Genomic DNA, 20,708 nt, shown 5'->3' with positions numbered 1-20,708 from the left:
AAAACAACAAAGACTGCACAAACTAAGTACAGCAGCTCTTTACTGAAGAGTCTGAACGTCTGCATTAATCACTTTTAAACAGCTTTAAAGTCTCTCACACCAGAAAGACAAACGTTGTACTTGTAAATACATTATATCAGTGAACTAGCAGCAACACTAGGATTGCATGAGTGTACTAAAAAAAAATGCTTTTATTAGATGATGACTGGTGCCAGAGAAATGCAGCTGTAATACAAGTCTACTGAAGAGGCTAAAGCTCCAGCTTTTGAGGGAAAGAAGCCAATCATTAAGCCACATTTAAGTGAAAGAGGCAGAGTATCTCTCTGCCGAGTTAAGCTTCAGATATTCCTGCAGCGTATCAGTGCTCATCAGACGTTTTCCAAAAACATGCAGGCTCATAATAGAAGTGAAGATAAGTGATAGTCCACAGGAACACACTGAGAAACCAACAGAAATACAATTAGCCAACAGTAACGGTCTTACATTTTTGTCTGGAGGTTCATTTCATTTGGTTGTTTGATTTGGTCCAAAATGCGATAAACATCTCCACTGCCCTGGGCTTCTTCTGAGTCGAGTCCCCAGAGCTGCAGCTTTAGAAGCCGATCGTATCTGTGACTCAGGGGCACTAATAATACCAAAGATGAAAAATGTTTTCATTTATGCATCTGCGTCTGGAAGCTTAACGTTACAAGAGAAGAGGGGGAAATGTTGTGAAGGTCATGGAAGCAAATACAAAAGTACTTGTGCTAATTTCCTCCTCTGGCAAGGAAAGAAGTAAAAGCAGGAAGTGAAATGAAGACGGTATCAAAGTAAACAATCAGCTTCTTCTTTAAATGTCACCTCTACCAAAGTGAGTAAAATAAGCGCTGCTATCTCCAAGAAGCCGTATAACTCTATAATTATCCAGTCATTCTACGACCTACAGATGTCGCCTCATGCGTTCAAAGGTTGAAAATGAAAGCAGAGAAGTCATAAACGAGGGCATGGTTGGTGGTGTGTTAGTTTGGAAGTTGTGTCAAATAAACAGCCAGTAGTACGGCCAAATGTGGAATAATTAAAAACTATTTCTAGAGCTAATTTTCCTCGCTCCTCTCATTAATAATCAAACCCTGGCAGTTATTGTTGTGTTTGGTTCAGAGTTTAATGACTATAATTATTACACCGTATCACGTTAAACCGCCAAAGCGCTGCCATGTTTGTGGCCAGGAATTCTTCATGATGTGGATAAAAACCAACACACGCTCTACTTATTAGTTTCCCCGAAGCTCCAGCTCACCAGAGCATTTGTCAAATGTGGTGTGGACGGCACTCGAGCTGCAAACGTGAGTTATTTAAGTGGAAACGTGCAACAGCAGTGAAATAAAAGAAATAATAAAATCAATGGAAATGATGAGTTTTTACTTGTAAAACATCTGCGTGTATGCAGATAATGTAAATAGCCCAATTCTTTATGTCGGTTTCCATCGGCGTTGGCGTTTAACACGGTGTTTGAACATCATCGGTCAGATCAATCCATGGAAAAGTAACTTGAGGTGAACCAATAACTTTAATTCCCCTGGGAATTTCCCACAGTTTATGGGCACTGTTTGGTTTCCAGCTGAAAATTGAACAGTAGATAGTCAGGATAACATTATTTTCACTAAATTGAGGACTAAAAGGTGGATGTATTTCCACTAAAAGGTTATGATTTGATGTGCACATGCTCAAATGTGACTAGTTATTAGTAGAGTTGAGTAAGTTACTTTAAAAATATAACTGACTTAATTGTTTTTCCAACCATTTAAACAGGCGGATGTGACGCAATTACTCGATGACTCGATTATTAATGGATTACTAAATTAATCGTCAACTATTTAGATCATCGATTAATCGGTTTAAAGCTTTTTAATGATTAAAACACGATTTCTGGTTGTTTTAGCTTCTTAAATGTGAATATTTTCTTGGTTTCTTTGCTCCTTATAACAAAGAAATCCTTAAAAACTGAATCATTTTGGTTTGTGGACAACTGATTTTTCAGTTTTTTATGGACCAAACGATTAATCGATTAATCGCGAAACTAATCGTTAGCCGCAGCTCCAGATGTGACATGACGTGAATTTACAGTAACGCATTACATGTCGTTGTAAAAGTAATAATATTACAAAAAAACCATTTGTAACGCTTACATTTACATTTAGAGCTGCAACTAATTAATCTGTCGATTATTATTAATCGATTAATCGTTTGGTCCATAAAACGATGTTCTCGAAAGTCTCAAAAATGATTCAGTTGTAATGTTTTGTAAAAAAAAAAAATATTCACATGTAAGAAGCTAAAACAATCAGAAATCTTGCTTTAATCATTAAAAAAAGCTTCAAACTGATTAATCGATGATCAAAATAGTTCACGATTAATTTAGTAATCGTTTAATAATTGATAAATCGTTTCAGCTCTAGTTATATTACTTCAATACCACAAAAAAGTTATAAATAGTACTGCAAATGTATTACTGTAATGTATAACTTTTGTAAGGCCTTGGCGCGTGGTGTTTTCTGTCCTGAACGTCCATGACGCAGTTCAACAGAAGACTTTTAACTTGAAACAACGGGAACAGGAAGTAGACTTTTTTTTAAAACAACAACAACAACAACAACATATCCTGCTGCAGTCACAGCCTGAGGTGAATAATAACATTGATTTAAACTGGCTGAAATTACTGTACGTCTCATAGAGCCACAGATGAACTGCACTCCACACATTCACCTCACAGGTGCTGCTCAAATTAGCCACTGAGCTAAAGTAAAACTGGTGCTCTGACACTCAGATGTGAACCATCATCATCATCATCATCATCCTCCTGAAGAACAGAAACACGTGCACAGCAGCAGCAGCAGCAGCAGCAGTTTAAATGAAAGGTTTACCAGCAGCTCTGATAAATACCATCTCAGAGCCAAGTGAAAGGCAGCTGCTGCTGCTGAGTCGGGAGTTTTCTCTCCCTTTTTCTGTCCAACGCGAACATTAAAGTTGATTAAAGTGCTCGCATCTAAATGTCTTCGTAAAGGTTGTGTGTCATCTAAGTCGCTTGCAGGCGGAAAAACACACACTGCATATCCTGTGTATGTATGTGTGTGTGTGTTTATACTATATGTATATATGTGTGTTTGTGTTTGTGATCCAGTTCCAGTGGAAGTAAATCCATGAAATGCATATTGAATATACACCAAAACAGAAAAATTCAACTTAACACAGAGAACAAACAACAAGTGAATTATTAATGATGGGATCTTCTTATTGTGCGTGTGTTGCTATGAAGCAGCTCACCCCCATATCAGGTTATTGTATTTCAATGATTATCGAGTGATATCAGCATTTTATAGCAACACAATGTGAATTCAACAGCTTGTTGTTTTTTTTTGTCTTTGCATATTATTTTTAAGCAACCATGCCCACAAATCGCATATTCATCACAGCTATGAAAGCTAATTAAAGGTGATATATAGATATACACAACATGTAAGAGGCTAATTGTTGCATTGTTTTATATATATATATATATTTATTAATATGAATATTATTATTATTATTATTAATAATAATGATAATGATAATAATAATAATAATATTAATATATAAATATTTATATAATGTATATAATTGTTGCATTGTTTATATATATACACATACATATATACGTACATATATATGTATACACATACATACAAACATACATACATACATACATACATACATACACACATACATACACATATATACATATATATATATATATATATACATACACTAAGAAATCAAAATATGTATATGTGTATATATACACTGTACATACAAAAACATACACACATATATAGCAAAAATATACACTTGTATGCCCATTGATCCCTCGTGGGAACATTTCTGAACCGAATTAAACTGAATACTTCCACATGTCATACTTTTACACCACACTGAAAACACACACACACACACACAAACACACAAACAAGTTAGAGCTGGCACAGTCTGCACTGATGTCTACGACTCCTCACACACATTTCGCCATCGCGTCCTGCTGTTTTGAGAGTTTTTAGTTGTTTTTTAATAGGGCGGAAAACAAAGAACGCATCAAAGAACAAACATCTTTTACGGCTCGACAACATTCTTTCCAAACACTGTGTCTCGGCTCGAGGCGTGCGTTCAGACCATAACACAAACAGAGACGATGCGTTACGACTAAAAGATGAGTTATAAGACATCAGTGTCGGGGGGGCTAATAGCAGCACGTTATAGGTGTGCTCGTCATTTTATTTCTTATTTTGAAAAGAAATAGTGGAGGAAAAGGGAAGGAGCGCAACTGTCGGACCTGACTACTGTTGCAAGTGTTGCATGTTCCAGTAAACTGTGATCGTCTGCAGTCTGAGGAGGATCAGGATTTGACATGGCTGACACAGGATGGGTGTTACTGGTTTCCTCCAGCAGCCGAACAAAAGACGCAAATGCACTTCTTCCTCGAACATGCAGCCGTCTGAAAGAGGAAGTAACAGCTGAAGGAGCCAGTGATGGGGGTGTGTGGGGGGCTTAAACAGGAAATGACATCAATGTCTCGCAGACAACAAAAATGAGAAAGAAGAGTATATTATTTTACTATTATGCTTAAACTCCCCTCTATGTGTGCCTTTCTTAGAACAGGTCAACACTGTGTTTGATGAAGTAATGAAGTCAAGGAGAAATCCTGTTTTCTTCATGGCACAGGGCATGATTTTTGATAAGATTAATAAACTAGAAGTAATAAAACCTGCTTCTGATTCACTATGTCCACTATAGACAGCAATAATGTGATCATTCTGATGAGAGCTGAAACAATTGAAGCTTTTTTCATGATCAAAACAAGTTTACTAATTGTTTTAGCTTCTTAAATGTGAATATTTCTTTGTTTTTTTGGTCCATAAAATAAGGAAATCATTCAAAATGATTAATTTTGGTTTGTGGACAAAACAAGACGTTTGAGAACATGGTCATTTCCAGGTTTTGAAAAAAAAATTGGGGTGCTCAGTATTACGTTATAACGAGAAACTGTCACACTATTTTGAGATGAGATGTTTTGACGCTACAACGAGAAAACATCTCGAAATAACGTGATAGTTTCTTGTTATAACGTAATAGTTTTTCGAAATAACGTGATAGTTTCTCGTTATAACGAGAAAACAACTCGTCTCTAAATAACATGATAGTTTCTCAAATAAACTTGATAGTTTCTCGTTATAACCAGAAAACAATCTTATCTCAAAATAACGTGATAGTTTCTCGTCATAACGAGAAAACAATCTTATCTTGAAATAACGTGATAGTTACTCGTTATAACAAGAAAACACCTCATCACGAAATAACGTGATAGTTTCTCGTTATAACGTAATAGTTTCTCGAAATAACATGATAGTTTCTCGAAATAACGTGATAGTTACTCGTTATAACAAGAAAACACCTCATCACGAAATAACGTGATAGTTTCTCGTTATAACGGAACAGTTTCTCGAAATAACGCAATTGTTTCTCGTTATAACGTGAAAACATCTTATCTCAACATAAGGTAATAGTTTCTCTTTATAACACAATAGTTTCTCTTTATAACACAATAGTTTCTCTAAATAATGTGATAGTTTTGATTGACACATCAAGAAACTGTGACCTCACAAATGAAATCATATCAGATCAGAGAAGTTTAAACTTTACTTCAGGTTTCATTTCATAGCGGGAATGTATTGAGTTGCAGGCAACGGGTTAGGGTATAGATTTGCTCAGACACTGACCTCCTAATTACAGCACAGCTGTCACAACAGTCACCCTCAGCCCCCCGAGGACAACAACACATACCCTCACACACACACAGTGAGACGTCTAGCGATTCCAACCATCTATCACCTCACCACGGGCCCCTGACGCCGCCGCTGCTGCTGCTCAAAGTTATGTTAGCCACCTCAGGCTGATGTACTTTTCTCTTTCCTCCACAGCACGCAACTCGGATCAAGACTAAGGAGGAAATATGAAGGAGCTGAAAGCAGCAGCAGTGACACAGAAAAAGTGAGAACCCCTACGTCATTATTTCACCCTCGCAACAGCGCGGTGCAAAACAGACATTTTAGCAAAGACTGCACCTCTGATATAGTAGCTTCCCTTCAGATTAGTCATCATTCTGTTATTTTCCTCTCCTAAAGGTTTTTCTTCCATACTCCCAATATTTCACTTAGCCTGTGGACAGGGGGACAGTGTTATGGTCTGGAGTTGCCGACTACCGAAATATACTAAATGACCGGGTGTTTCTGGGGCATAATCAAAGATGACAACACCAGGGATTAAAATTGTGAAATAATGGTTCAGTGAGCATGAGGACGTCATGTTCCCACACAGCAGAGTCCAGACTTTAACCCTTTAGCATCGCTGCCATGTTCTGGGGAAGATTTTGGCCAAAAAAACATGGCAAATGTGTGTTGTATTGATGTAAATGATACAGTGCTGGGCACGTTAGCGTCGGTTTACGGCGTCAAGTTAGCTAATGCTAGTAATCAGCAGCAGGAGGGGCACAGATTGTATAAGATGTTTCTTCGTCTCTTAGCTAACATAATTTTAGTGCGTTAACGTTTACACACGTTAACGTATGATGCGTTTCCACGATGAATCGCGTTTTTACGTGACTCCCGATTGTTAAAATGAGTCTCTAAAGTAGCGCTAAACTTTAAAAACAGAGGCACACAAACGCAGTACACAGGTACCCTGGTTATTTGTAGCGCTGCTCTACGCTAAACGGTGCTAACGGATCTAACTGGTAAATGATGCCTGGACTCCAGTGCAGCGGCATGAAAAACTACGTGGCTTTAGAGACTCATTTTAACGATCGGGAGTCACGTGAAAACATGACGTCACACGCGTCTTCTTCTGGTCAGTCGTCATGGAAACGCGTCATGCGCTGACGTTGACGTTAACGTGCCCACCACTACTTTTTAATGAACCGATTCTAATAATCCAGTTACACTGAAAATCAAGCTCTTTGAAAAATAGGCACACTACGCAGTACACAGGTACGCTAGTTATTTGTAGCGCTGCTCTTTTCCTTTAATAATAAACAGACTGCTTCAGTTCCACTGTAGGCGCGCTAACGGAGCTAACGCAGCTACTGAGTTAACTGGTTAACGGTGCCTGGACTCCGGTGCCGCGGCACGTCAACATAGCGCCACACTCGTCTTTTTTACCAGTCAGTCGTCACGAAAGGCACCATGCGCTAACGTTAACGCACGGATGTGTTAGCTAAGAGACAAAGAATCTTGAACACAATCCGTGTCCCTCCTGCTGCTGATTACTACCGTGGTGTTATCCCACAATCTTCTTTCTCTTACTCTCAACCCAATAGACGATCTTTTCTTTCAGTGACATTTTCCTGTTTGAGTGCACTTACACGTAATATTAACCCAGGAGAGCCAAGGAGCACCGGACCTTTCCAGTGCATAAAAATGACAGGATAACCCAACCACGACTTAGGAGGAGGAGGGAGGGGGGGGGGACTGAAGTGAGCTCATTTCCTATCATGGTGAAACAGAAGGAAATGGACTGTGGGGATAATGGTTTTACTGTATGTGTATTTAATGACAGGGTCAGACAAAGAAAGCGCCCAGCCTCCCAAATCCCCACAGGCAACTGAAAACATAAGCAATATAAAGAGGGGGGAACTAATTGAGCAGTGAATTGTGCTTATATTGTGCAAATAAGCAGCATCACAGCGGGGATGGAGGGGAGAGAGGGTGTGTGTATGAGTGCAGTGTTATGTTCAAAATAATGTTAGTCATATTTCAATCCTCAACGGCATTTCAGTACAAAAAAAGATCAAATAAAAGTCTGCACCACTCACAGGTGAGAGGGGTCAAACATGTGGTCCTCATTAGTTACTATAGCTGAACGAAATGCACTGTGTTGCACCATTGTCTAATTGAAGAGCTGTATTAAGAGAGCAACCACCCGTCGCTCTCTTAATTCACCTGCGTAAACATGACAATATTAACCTGTCAGACGCACTAAAAGAAACCCCTGCACCACTGAGCCATCAAAACACACATAAAGACGAGTAAGTGGCTGCTTTAGCTATAAGCCTTCAACTGAACGCAAGTCTCAGCAGGAGCTAACCTCTCTTGTTTCTGATTGAAACCGTCTCTTCGTGTACGTCCTTCTGTCCCTCGCTCAGACTCAGACTACACGCTGCAGTATCTACTTCCTGTCTGAGACACAACAGAATCTGTAGCTAACGTAAACGTAGGGTTATAGCGTTATTCTGCATGTTTTCTGTGCAGAAGAGGGTGTGAATGAGCAGCAGCAGCAGCATAAGGATTTTTTGAAAAGCCATCACTTCTTCCAGCACAGCAGAGGAGGATAGTGCTGCCTGGTCCCTGTGGACACGCAGTGAGACACACAGTCTGCAGGATCAGGCTTTATCTTCAGAGCCCTCGCTGTAATTGCAGGATATCCACACACACACACACACACATAGCTGCTGCTAGTATCCAGTGAGTCACACGGCTAACGGCGCAGCAGCATGTGCTGCAGACTGTAAACACGGTCAAGTCGCCCAAAAACAAAAGTCATCAGAAATGGCACCTTTTCTGTGTGTGTGTGCATGTTTTCCAACAGTGGTTGTGTATCAGTTACACACTCATTTCTGATTTCCTGAGGTGCAAAAGTGAAAAAGTGTGTCCTCTGATGATGTCAGAGCACACAGACACAGGGCTGTTTACTCTCCAGAACAGGTCAGTGTGACACTGGCTCCCCGCAGATGTCCAGGTCTCTATAATCAGCTTTTGGTAAATGGCACCTGACACACGCCACGACCATGTCTGCTCACTTTAATAAGAGGGAGGAGCCTACGCAGAGCTGACCACACACGGGCTGAGCTAATGTAGTCAGCTATACACAACTTCTTTCATTCTGCAAAATAGCAACACATTTGCATTCACAAGATCTCAATTCGATTCGATCCATAATTCAATTCTGATTTAATTAGGAATCTTTCAGTTACAATACCACTAGTTGGCTATGAAAGCATTTTTACAGAATTAATCCTGTTAATTGTTAGTGCTGGGCGCGTGAACAGCGCTAACATTGCTTCCATGACGACTGACGGGAAAAAGACGTGCGTGACGTGATGTTAGCATGACTCCCGATCGTTAAAATTAGTCTCTAAAGTAACGCTAAACTTTAAAAACAGAGGCACACATACGCAGTACACAGGTACGCTGGTTATTTGTAGCGCTGCTCTTTTCCTTTGATAATCTACTGGAGGCACGCTAATGCCGCTAAAAGAGCTAACAGAGCTAAGTGGTAAACAGCGCCTTGACTCTGGTGCCGTCGCACGTAAACATGACGTCACGGGAGCCTTTTTCCGATCAGTCGTCATGGAAACGCGTTGTGTGTTAACGTTAGCGCCGTTAACCTCCATTAAGGCTGAGAAATTAACAAACTTACCACAATAAGTCTATGAATTGATGATGCAGAGGCAGTTCGTTCATACAGCCGTCTTCAATTAGCCAATCAGAAAATAGTATTTGTTGTTGCTGGGTAAAGTCTGAAAACAAGTTTCCACTTCAAGCGGCCACATCTCATCGCTAGTCACGCGAGATTAATGAGGGTAAATCCTACACAACGCAGTAAAAGGTTTGTATTAAAAGTTTATGGGTTTCATGAATCGATTATCAAATAGAAGATCGATTATAGTCGATTAATCTATTTTTTTGGACCCCGCCCGAATGCAAAAGATGGATTTTATCACGAGGGGATGGAGCTTCTCTTACAGCGCTATCACAGCGGCTGTAGCTCAGGTTTCGCACCATAACTCGGCCTTAGATTGATGCCTCTCACAGCCGGTCAATACAGGTCCGGACTGTTTAATCAGTGAGAAGGTAATCTAAAACAAAGCACTTATCAGATGTTACGGTGACTGAGAGGCTCTCACTGACAGTCACGCACGGTGGCACGAGGCCCGAGAGCAAAAAGAAGAAGAGGAAGAGAAAATGACTGGTTTCATGTCTCTCTCTTTTGTCTGTGGTTAGAATTTAAAAAAAAAAAGGTGGTGTTGGGAGTTAAAGAAGACCTTTACATCCTCTCTCTGCACACACACACACAAAGATAAAATATTCATATCCTAAAAGAATTTACAGCACATCATCATCACGTCATGACACCACTAATGTAACGTGGCTGCCATCTTCATTTTATGACACTTAGATGGTGAAGAAACACTCTGCAAAGAGCAGAGAGAACAGTTAGAGTAGATCAGCCATGTCATGGAATCTAAGCCAATTCAAGCCTGTAGCAATATGTGTGTGTATATATGTATTTGTATATATGTTTATATATACACGTATATACACATATATATTTACATATATACACACATATACATATAAATACATATATATACACATTTTTTTTTTGCTCTTCCAAGATCAGGATCAGCACATTTAGCCACAGACAGACGACACATGCATTCTTTCCTTCATTTATCACCACGTGGAGTCGGCGTGGTATCAAAGATGATTTCAGGATAAATGAGTGCGTTTCTGCTGCGTTCTTGCCTGCACACACACATGCAAGTCGGCGTATTTACAGATGTGTCCGTGTGCAATTAAGACACATGATTTTAACACTTCTCAGTTGCCAGCGTTGCTCATACCAGTGTGACACAGTCAACACCATTGTTACCGTGGCTACAGTGCTTACTACAGCTGTCCGGGATGCCTATGGGTAAGTGGATGTGACCTTTATTGACACACACACACAGAGACCCAAAAGTGAAGAACAAAGTGTTAAGTAGAAGAAGGCATTTCCATAATGAGATTAAATAGTTTCTTTTAATATGACTGCATTATTGCTAATCTAGGAGAGTACAGACGCCAGGTGTGATTCATTTTGAAAATGTGCCGACTCGGGTAAAAAAAAAAGAAAAGAAAAAAAAAGGTTAGTGGGCTAAATACAAGTGAAGTGAAAGAGAGCAGCACATTTTTGTTGGCAATGGGATATAGAGATTAAATGTCAGTCAAACACCAGAATCAGCAGGGAAGCCTGTGAATGAGTGCTTCCCGTTAATGAATGCCTCAGCCTCAGCCTCAGCCTCAGCAGTATGAAGTCCTCTCTGCTACGTTAACTAATGGCTTCCTTCAGGGAGCAAACTAACTAGACGGAGAAGAAAGAAAGCTGCAGGAAAATTCCTTAAGACGCGACAGTAACAGTTTTCTCAGCTGTTCCAACAGATAAGAGTGTTAAAAAGCATGCGTACAGGGAGCTGTAAGCGCCGCCATCACACAAACTGCTACTGAACACGGGGGGGCTCATCATCTCAGCTTTGATTGCAAACTACACCACGACATTGCATTTGCGATTAAATATGCGACATCAAAGTAAACCAAAGCACTTAGAGGATACAGTGTGTAAACTGTAGCACTAACTATACAGTGCTAGCACAGCTAGGCTACGTGCTAAAATGTGTCAAACTGAACAATGGTGAACTGTGGATCAGTTATAAAGACTTAAAAACGCTGACAACATGCGCTAATCGCCGACATTTATCAAAGGAAATGTCTAAAACGGTATATTTAGCGACAGCACTGCTAAAAGCTGAAAATCAGCTGAAAACGAGCCGAGTTGAGCCATGCTAGAACTGGATAATGGAAAAGTGCCATAAGTATAGCTTCAGTTAGCATTAGCATTAGTTAGACATTCTGGACATGTCAACACACGAAGAGAGCAAAATTTGCTTCCCACGTTCAGAACATTGTCCAATAAATAAATTAGTGCTGGTGCACGTTAATGAAAAAGACGCGCGTGACGTCCTGTTTACGTGACTCCGGATTGTTGAAATGAGTCTCTAAAGTAACGCTAAATTTTAAAAACAGAGGCACACATACGCAGTACACAGGTACGATGGTTATTTGTATCGTGCTAACCGACGCTAAAAGCTGAGCTAATGCGGCTAACGGAGCTAACTGGTTAACGGTGCCTGGACTCCGGTGTCGTAGCACGTAAAACATGATGCGTGTTTTTCTGGTCAGTGGTCGTGAAACGCATCAGTCGCATTATCATTATAATAAATACAATTTGTTTACATTTAAAAGTCGCGTATTGTAGTTTTAAGTCGACGAGAGACGCAACTAACGATTACTTTCACAATCGATTCATCTGTTGATTATTTTCCCGAATAATCGAGTACTCGTTTGGTCCATAAAATGTCAGAAAACGAAGAAGAAAGTATTCACATTTAAGAAGCTAAAACAATCAGAAATCTTCTTCATCAAACCGACAAATCGATTCACAAAATAGTTGACGATTCATTTAGTAATCGAGCAATTGTTTCAGCTCTTAAGTCTACTAACAAGTTTCCCAGTAAATGCAAAGTCATAGTTTCCTTGCACATATTCATTCCATCCAAAAAATATCTAACCCTAACCCCTTGCTCCAGGTGGGACAATAATACTCGAATGGAATATGGGATCAGTACACGTCTAAGACAAGGACCCTCAGGGAAAGATGACACAGAACCAGAGTCTTGCATCTCGCAGGCGTCACATATTGAACAGCTGCACTTACAATCCAGATAAGTGGGATGTAAATTTCACTTTTTACGAGACCAGAAACCCTCTCGCAGGACATTCCAGATTTATATCTGGACACAGGCATCGCGTGCCGTGGCATGTTTTCCAAATGGCACAAGCGGAGGGGGGAAAACTCTGGAGAGACTTTTATGCATAAAGACAAAAGCCAACGCTACAGATTCAGACGCTCTCTCCTATAAATCCTCTCAAACCTCAGACACTGCAGCAAAGTGTAATTACCGATATGAAACCTGCTGTACGGAGTGTGTTATTAGTCCTGTAAGCAACAAGAAGCAGCAGAGGAGGAAAAACACATCCGTCTGTGTTCCGTTTCATTTTCTCTCAGCAAAGACGATCTAAAGTGTCACTGAATGAATGGGCTGCATTGAACGCTCGATAACGATTATAACAATTATTCTTTCAGGCTTCAAGTCTGCTACAGAAAGGAAGATTTAATCAAAGAGGGAAAAACAACAGTCTTCTGTTTATTCTTGCACGTGGTGATAGTGGTGTTTATTTAAAGGCTCCATATGGGATTCTCTATGTGTGTGTGTGTGTGTGTGTGTGAGATTACACTCCTGACAATTTACTGCTCGGGTGTAAATTAATGTTCCCACACATCATATTTTAGGAGGGCGATAACTTTAATGGTTCTCAGAACGTCACAGAGGAGGGAAAAAAAACAAGCCTCGGATTCAACTGAGATCAATATCAACCTGAGCACATGTTCAGCAAGATGTCCTCAATAAACTCCCTGTCTGTGCTAACAGAGCGGCTCACTGTCACTCCTGGAAATTACACCGATCCTCTCCAGGCAATAACTTCTGGAGAGTAAATCGATGGGCGTGATATGAAACATATCTCAAGGTTTAATTCGTGTGAATTACTGGTTACTACGTCTAAGAATAGCTGCATTATCTCCAATCTGCATGCAATGTAAAATATAGAGACTCGACGAAAGAGTCAAACCGGCTCAATTTACTGCTGTTTGCCAGTGTGTGTCTGTTTGTGTTTCACTCGCCAGTGCTGGGAAAAGTCAGGGCTGTTCACCCTCTATCCAAACAGCAGCATATCCACTATCAAATGGACTCTGCCATGTTTGACCCCATCAGTCCAGTCAACAAACCACCACAAACCTAAAGACTGGCAAATTAGACTGGCATGACAAAATAAATAAACACAAACAGACGCTCTAAATCTGCCTCAACATCCACACAACTTAAAGGAATACTTCAAAGATTAGCATTTAGCTTTGTTTAACTAGAATACGGGCAGAACTGCTAGAACTGTGTCATGGAAAAGTGCCATATGTAACCTTCAGTTAGCAGTTAGCAGTTAGCAGCTATTGTAAACACGATGTCACCACACAAAAGAGAACAAAATGAGTTTCTCAGGTTCAGACACTGTCCATTAAATAAATAAATAAATACAATTTGTTTACATTTAAAAGTCACAAGACGTAGTTTTAAGTCTACTAGCAAGTTCCTCAGTAAAACGTATCTGTTAGCAAAGATGGCGGACAGTGTTTACATTCTGCGAATGCAGTCCCATCCCCCCTACGGGTGAGTCTATAAAGTGCGGAATTAGCGTCGCAGTTTCAAGCTAACAGTTACGCTAACAGGAGTTACGCAAGTGTCACTGGTGGGCACGTAACAAAAAAATTCTAAAGATATTTCTTGAATAAATTTTTCAAAAATACTAACCCTAATCTAGTACCATATTTTCCGGATTTTAAGTGGCGCTTTGTTTTAGAAGTTTGGCGGGCCAATGTGCCCTTTATTTAAAAGCGATTCAAATATCAAAAATATACGCTATGTCATCTATGACCAGAAGAGGGCACCATCTGAACAGATTATAAAAGTATGCCGCCGAATACGGTAATCAAAGAAGGCTAATGGCTAATCGCAGGCTGAAAGCGTGATGGCCAGAGCAACAGGAACGAGTACATGAATGGGTGTTGCTGGAATGCGACTTATGTATGTTTTTTCCTTCATGACGTATTTTTGACAGATGCAACTAAAATACGGTAATACAAAGCTAAATGCAAATCGGCTAAGTATCCCTGAAAGTAAGTTATCGATCTAATACCTAGAATCAGAATCGGTCCCATATATTGGTCAAAAATAACTAAAAATATCCCAAAATAACAGGTAAACACAAACTACAGAAACACATTTCTACTACACTAGCTAGTACCAGCACTAGCTTCTTGAAATGGCTGGTGTATATATATAGCGAGGTAGTAAAAACATCAGCGCAAACCTCTTCACAGTTGAGTCATTTTAAAAGGAGCTGATATGGTAGAGATGCGAGATTAAAGGCAAGGCCATGCCACTGTTCAAACACGTGAAGTCGTCATCATCATCGTCGGGGTCGAGCTCAGTGGACCCGACGGTGAACACAAACACATGAGTTGGTTTGGTGTCATGGCGGCTAATGCTAATGCTACTGCTGTTGCCACTGTTTGAGGTAACACACTCAGCCCAAACAATACAGAGAGGACAGAACTCAACATCATTTATGTCATTATATTCCAGATGATGGTGATGTGGCAGCATTTTTAGCTTACTTTATATAACACAGCACAGTTTTTAGTCAACACAGTCAGAGCAAAAACATTGCGGTGCTCAGACGATGAATCAACCTGCAGTGCTGCAATAATACTGTGTGAAGCAATACTGTAAATTATGGAATTGCATGTGCAGACGGCGAGATGAGATGACGGCCCAGTATCTGTTTGTGTTTTGATTGTCGACTTTGTTTCTCCTATGCAACTGTAAAGGAGTATTTCACTTTGGGGAAATCTAGTCACATACACCAGGAACAATGTGCAGTTTTACAGCAGCACAGATAGTAAGAAAGTATTCATGAACAATAATAATAATGGTAATCAAGCACTGAAGGTAGCTTATAAACACTGGCTGGTCACTTTTTTATGCAGTATTTGAACCTAAACAAGTGTTTAAATGAACTCACCGAGTTGCTGTTGATGTGATTATTAAGCTAATTGGATAAGGAGTTGAACAGGTGTGCCTAATAAAGTGGCCACAAGCAGAACACAGTGCATATCTTGCAGTAATTTCACTTATCTTACTTTCCCTGAACAGTTGTATACTTGTTTAGTTTGTGTGTACTGCGTATAAAAACTATTTTTCGTCTAATCGTTTGGGTTTTTACCAGAAGTCTGAGTCGTGTATTTTCTTGTGGGTGTGTGGCTCGATGACCAGGTTTGGTGTTTACAGACTTTAGAAGAATAAGAAAGGAAAAAAAAGAGTGGAAAGAGCTTGTGTACTGTCTGTAAGCTCATGTGGAAAAAGTGAAGCGTGTGTGTGTGTGTGTGTGTCATAAAATACTCACATTAACACACCTAGAGCACCAAAATGTGCTCATAAAATATAAAGCTATACACAATAATAATAATAATAACTAGATAGATTTTGTAGCAATATTTATAAAGCACTTTTCATACAAAATAAACGTTGTAGCACAAAGTGCTTTACATATTATAAAACAGCTCATATGTCGCATTTTTAAATGTTTTTAACCATTAAATTTCCAAGCATCGGCTTTTTAGAAATAAACCCGGACATTCAGCAGAACGTCACAGTCGTATTATAGTTACAATCATGATTTTGCCATGGTTGGATATTGAACATGCATGGCCTGTATGTGCCAATCACGGCTGCTGCTGTTCCCTTCACCTTGCAGCTCCAATTGAGTTGAGTATTTAGCTAACTTTTAGCAGGTAGATAGATAGATAGATAGATAGATAGATAGATAGATAGATAGATAGATAGATAGATAGATAGATAGATAGATAGCAATTGTTTTAGCTAACTTAGCTGACAGATAGACAGCATTGTTTTAGCTAATTTTAAGCAAATTTTTAGCCGATAGATAGATAGATTAGATATTAGAAATAAACCCGGGCATTCAGCAGAACATCACAGTCGTGTAATAGTTACAATCACAATTTTGCCGTGGTTGGATATTGAATATGCACGGCTGCTGCTGTTCCTTTCACCTTGCAGCTCCAATTGAGTTTCCTAGATGCGGTTTATAGGTCAAATACTGTAGTCAGGGGGGGGTTTTAAGTGTTCTTATGTGTTAAATAGGCAGACAAAGTAAAGTGTCAGATGCACTCACCGAGCAGCAGCAGTTTCACTTCTCTCGCCGCCTTCTCTCCATCTTCTCGCAGGTTCTTGTCGATCATCTTGGACCTCTCAGCCGCAGCTTTATCTTCCTGACTGACCGTACAACCCATGGTTCCCAGTGCTCGCTTCAGGTCTGCTGTTTAGTGGGGGTAAAATATTACCTGGGAAAAAAAAAAAAAAACTCCCTTTAAAAAACAAGGGGGTTTAAAGTTGAGCGCGAGGCGACTTCCCCTTTCTTTTTTCTTCACTGCTGACAAACGTGACGTCACGACAAGGACCAACACTTTCCGACTTCTTATAAATGTACGAAATTCCCACACACGGTGTCGGTTGTTGTTCGGTCAGTTACGCCAACAGTGGTGCTTTTCCTGCGTTTTGGAAGTTGTTCAAGAACTTTTTTTTTTTTAAAGCACAACTGACTTTAAACGGAGCATCGAAGCGGGTTCAAAACGCACGGAAACGGGGGCCACGAAGTTCGGCAGCAGCGGTGTTCGCGGTGGTGGTGGTGGAAAAAAGCAGAAAAAAAGAAATAGTAGTCCAGCTGTTTAAAAAGCGAGCCCACGTATTTCCTACAGCCTCTCTCAACACTCCCCTCTTTCTCTGTTAAATCTTTGTTTGCTTCAGTCTCTGTCGCCCTGAGGCATTCCTCCTCTTCTTTTTTAGCCCCGTGTTGAGATTTATCGCGTCCGAAGAAGCCACACCCGAGGAGCGCCGTGAAGAGTTCCCCTCCGCCCGACGAACAGCGACACACAGAACCGCCACCTCCTCCTGCTACAGCGGCAGCAGCTGGAGAGACAGCCCCCTCCTCCTCCTCAAGGAACGCCCACTCCGGGTGCATGATGGGAAATGTAGTCAAAGGCGCTGGCACTAAAGGAGATAGATAGATAGATAGATAGATAGATAGATAGATAGATAGATAGATAGATAGATAGATAGATAGATAGATAGATAGATAGATAGATAGATAGATAGATAGATAGATAGATAGATAGATAGATAGATAGATAGATAGATAGATAGATAGATAGATAGATAGATAGATAGATAGATAGATAGATAGATAGATAGATAGATAGATAGATAGATAGATAGATAGATAGATAGATGCTAACTGGCATCGCTAACTAGCAAGATAGATACATTGTTAGATTGATAGATAGCTTGTAAGTTACCTAGCATGCTAACTAGATAGATAGATAGATAGATAGATAGATAGATAGATAGATAGATAGATAGATAGATAGATAGATAGATAGATAGATAGATAGATAGATAGATAGATAGATAGAGTTTATATCTATTTTTTAAAAGCTATTTACAGTTTTTTATTGTTCTTTACATTTATATTTTCACATACTTTTTAATTACAAGGTTTTTTCCATGTTATTTCATTCATTTTGAAAAAGAAAAAACATTTTTTGAAAACTGGTTTGAAGGAGCCCCTGGGAATTTTTGCTTAGGGCCCCTACAGACCTCTGGTTTTAGCTAACTCTAAGCTAACTTTTAGCTGATCGATAGATAGATTTGGTTTTAATGTATTTTTTTTATTGTTTTAAACCAACATCAGTCATGTAATATTAATAAAGGTTTTACATTTTAACCCTTATATTGCCAAGTTTTTGTCATGATGCACCTTCATTTTATGGTTGTTGTTTTTTTGGAATAGCATATACCATAAAATACTCACGTTGACACACCTATAGGACCAAAATGTGCTCATAAAAAAATAAGCTATACAAACTTTACTCATCATACATATCAAATATTATCAAATTTCTATAGTTTTTAACCACTGAATTGTTTTAACATAGTAGAAACATACAGTAACAGCCAAAAACACTTGATGTTGTAAATGACTAACCACTGCATTCACAGTCTGACTTTCACACTCACAGTGAAGGTTGCAGGTCCTTTATTCATTAGACTGTGCATTACTCACAATAATTGCACCAATTACAGCTTTGTGTCTCTGTAATAGATTCCGTCTTATTATAGCAGCACACTTGAATTCAGGGAGCTCTTTAGAATAAAAACCCATTCTCTTTTACAGGTGTTTGCAGAGGCAGACTGACACCAGCAGGTGCTCGATTTATTTAAAACACCTGCGTTCAATGATCAGGAGTTTGGTCTGAACACTTTTGTCCACTATAGTGAAGCACATTCTCTTTCCCCACAGCTATATAGTGCCACCTGGTGGACTGAAGCATTACTGAAACTTTTTACTTAGTATGTTTTGTGCTATTGATGATGCACTTTCTCTTTTTTAAATTTGGTAAACTGAGATAACAAGATCATTTATTATGGCAATAACATACTAAAACTACTTAAATATCTAAAAATGACAATAAACATTGTTTACAGTACAATAATTGCCGGGGGATATATTATTAAAATATATCGAGATACAGGAAAAATAGACGTGGGTCGAAGGATGGAAAAAAAAAGAAAAAATTAAGAGGCAGAACCGCAGCAGCAGAAGTGAATGACAACGTGCCTCCATGTGCCAATCTCAGCTGCTGCTGTTCCCTTCACCGTGCAGCTCCAATTACGTTTCCTGGATGCGGTTTATAGGTCACATATTCAGTTTTTTTTTTTATGTCTTATTATGTGTTAATTTCCAACCAATTATCTGCCGTTTCCACGAACACAAACACAAACACCGCCGTTACATTTCCTCATAATCTTTATTGTAACATTGTTTACAGTACAATAATTACTGGGGGACATATTAATAAAATATATCGAGATACAAGAAAATAGAAGTGGATTATTCCCGCTAAAAAATAATCCCGGGCACTCAGCAGAAAGTCACAATCGTATTTTAATCACAATCACAATTTTGGCTTGAATGGATATCGAACATGCATGCCTGATAAAAACGTGTCAATCGCAGCTGCTGCTGTTCCCTTCCCCGTGCAGCTCCAATTACCTCTCCTGGATGCAGTTTATAGGTCACATATTCAGGGTTTTTTTTTTTACGTCCAACCAATTATCTGTCGTTTCCACAAACACAAACACCAACACCGCCGTTACGTTTTTCCTCATTATCTTTATTGCAACATTGTTTACAGTACAATAATTGCCGGGGGACATATTATTAAAATATATCGAGATACAAGAAAAATAGACGTGGGTCGAAGGACACAACAAAAAAAAAAGAAAAAAGGTTTTAAAAGCACTTTGAAAAATGATTACATTTATATTTCCATTAGACTAAAACCTTAATAACTATTTACATTATACAAACTAGATATGCATATCGAATATAAAGGGTATACATTTATGTACATTATTTATAAATGCTGGCCAAGTGTCAATAATTGTGGTTACTTATATTTGTTATTAATAACACACGGGAGACGAACGTCACTGAGATCTAAATATAGGTCTAACGTCCTTTCTTATTCTTCCAGGATTATTAATATAAACGACACACATATATTTATTTATTTAGGTCCCAGTGGTTTTTCCCCCCTCGTCTGCATACGGATACATAAATGCCGGGGGATACAATCAAAATACAGATGGATTTAAAAGAGGTTTGTCGTGTAACAAATGGACAGGACGACACTTAATTATACACACGGGCACTCACTGTAATCTGGATTATTTTACCTTTTAAAAAACATTGGGACAAATGAAAGTGCACCAGGTTTCACTAGCACGTCCCGAGTTAGTAGGTTTATGTCAGATCTACACAACAACAACAACAACAACACAGATATAAAAACTGAAAATAAAACAAACAGAACGTCCACTTCTTTCATTATTTCATCACTGAATCAAAGAAACGTTAAAACAACAAGGTAATAATAATAAAAATATCAACGGTGTGAGACTTGAACTATACTGGTCATATGTCCAGATTTGACAACACGACTGCATATATATATATAAATATGTATAGAAGGTAATAGAGTTCAAATACAGCCATCTTTTTAGAAAACGTCCGTCT

The 20,708-nt window shown here is 39.2% G+C and overlaps 1 protein-coding gene across 1 annotated transcript in view; it reads right to left on the bottom strand.

Annotated features, from left to right (window-relative positions):
* Nucleotides 1-17,400, bottom strand: part of LOC310929370 (guanine nucleotide-binding protein G(i) subunit alpha-2) — a 60,709-nt gene extending 43,309 nt beyond the window's left edge. Inside the window, exon 1 of the mRNA XM_083892101.1 lies at nt 16,746-17,400. Coding sequence (XP_083748227.1) covers nt 16,746-16,863 — 118 coding nt within the window. The 5' untranslated portion in view covers nt 16,864-17,400. The remainder of the gene's footprint in view (nt 1-16,745) is intronic.
* Nucleotides 17,401-20,708: the final 3,308 nt, after the last annotated feature.

Source organism: Microchirus variegatus, assembly GCF_963457635.1.
Source record: "Microchirus variegatus genome assembly, chromosome: 7".
Classification (NCBI taxonomy): domain Eukaryota; kingdom Metazoa; phylum Chordata; class Actinopteri; order Pleuronectiformes; family Soleidae; genus Microchirus; species Microchirus variegatus.
This window is presented reverse-complemented; position numbering and strand designations above follow the sequence as displayed.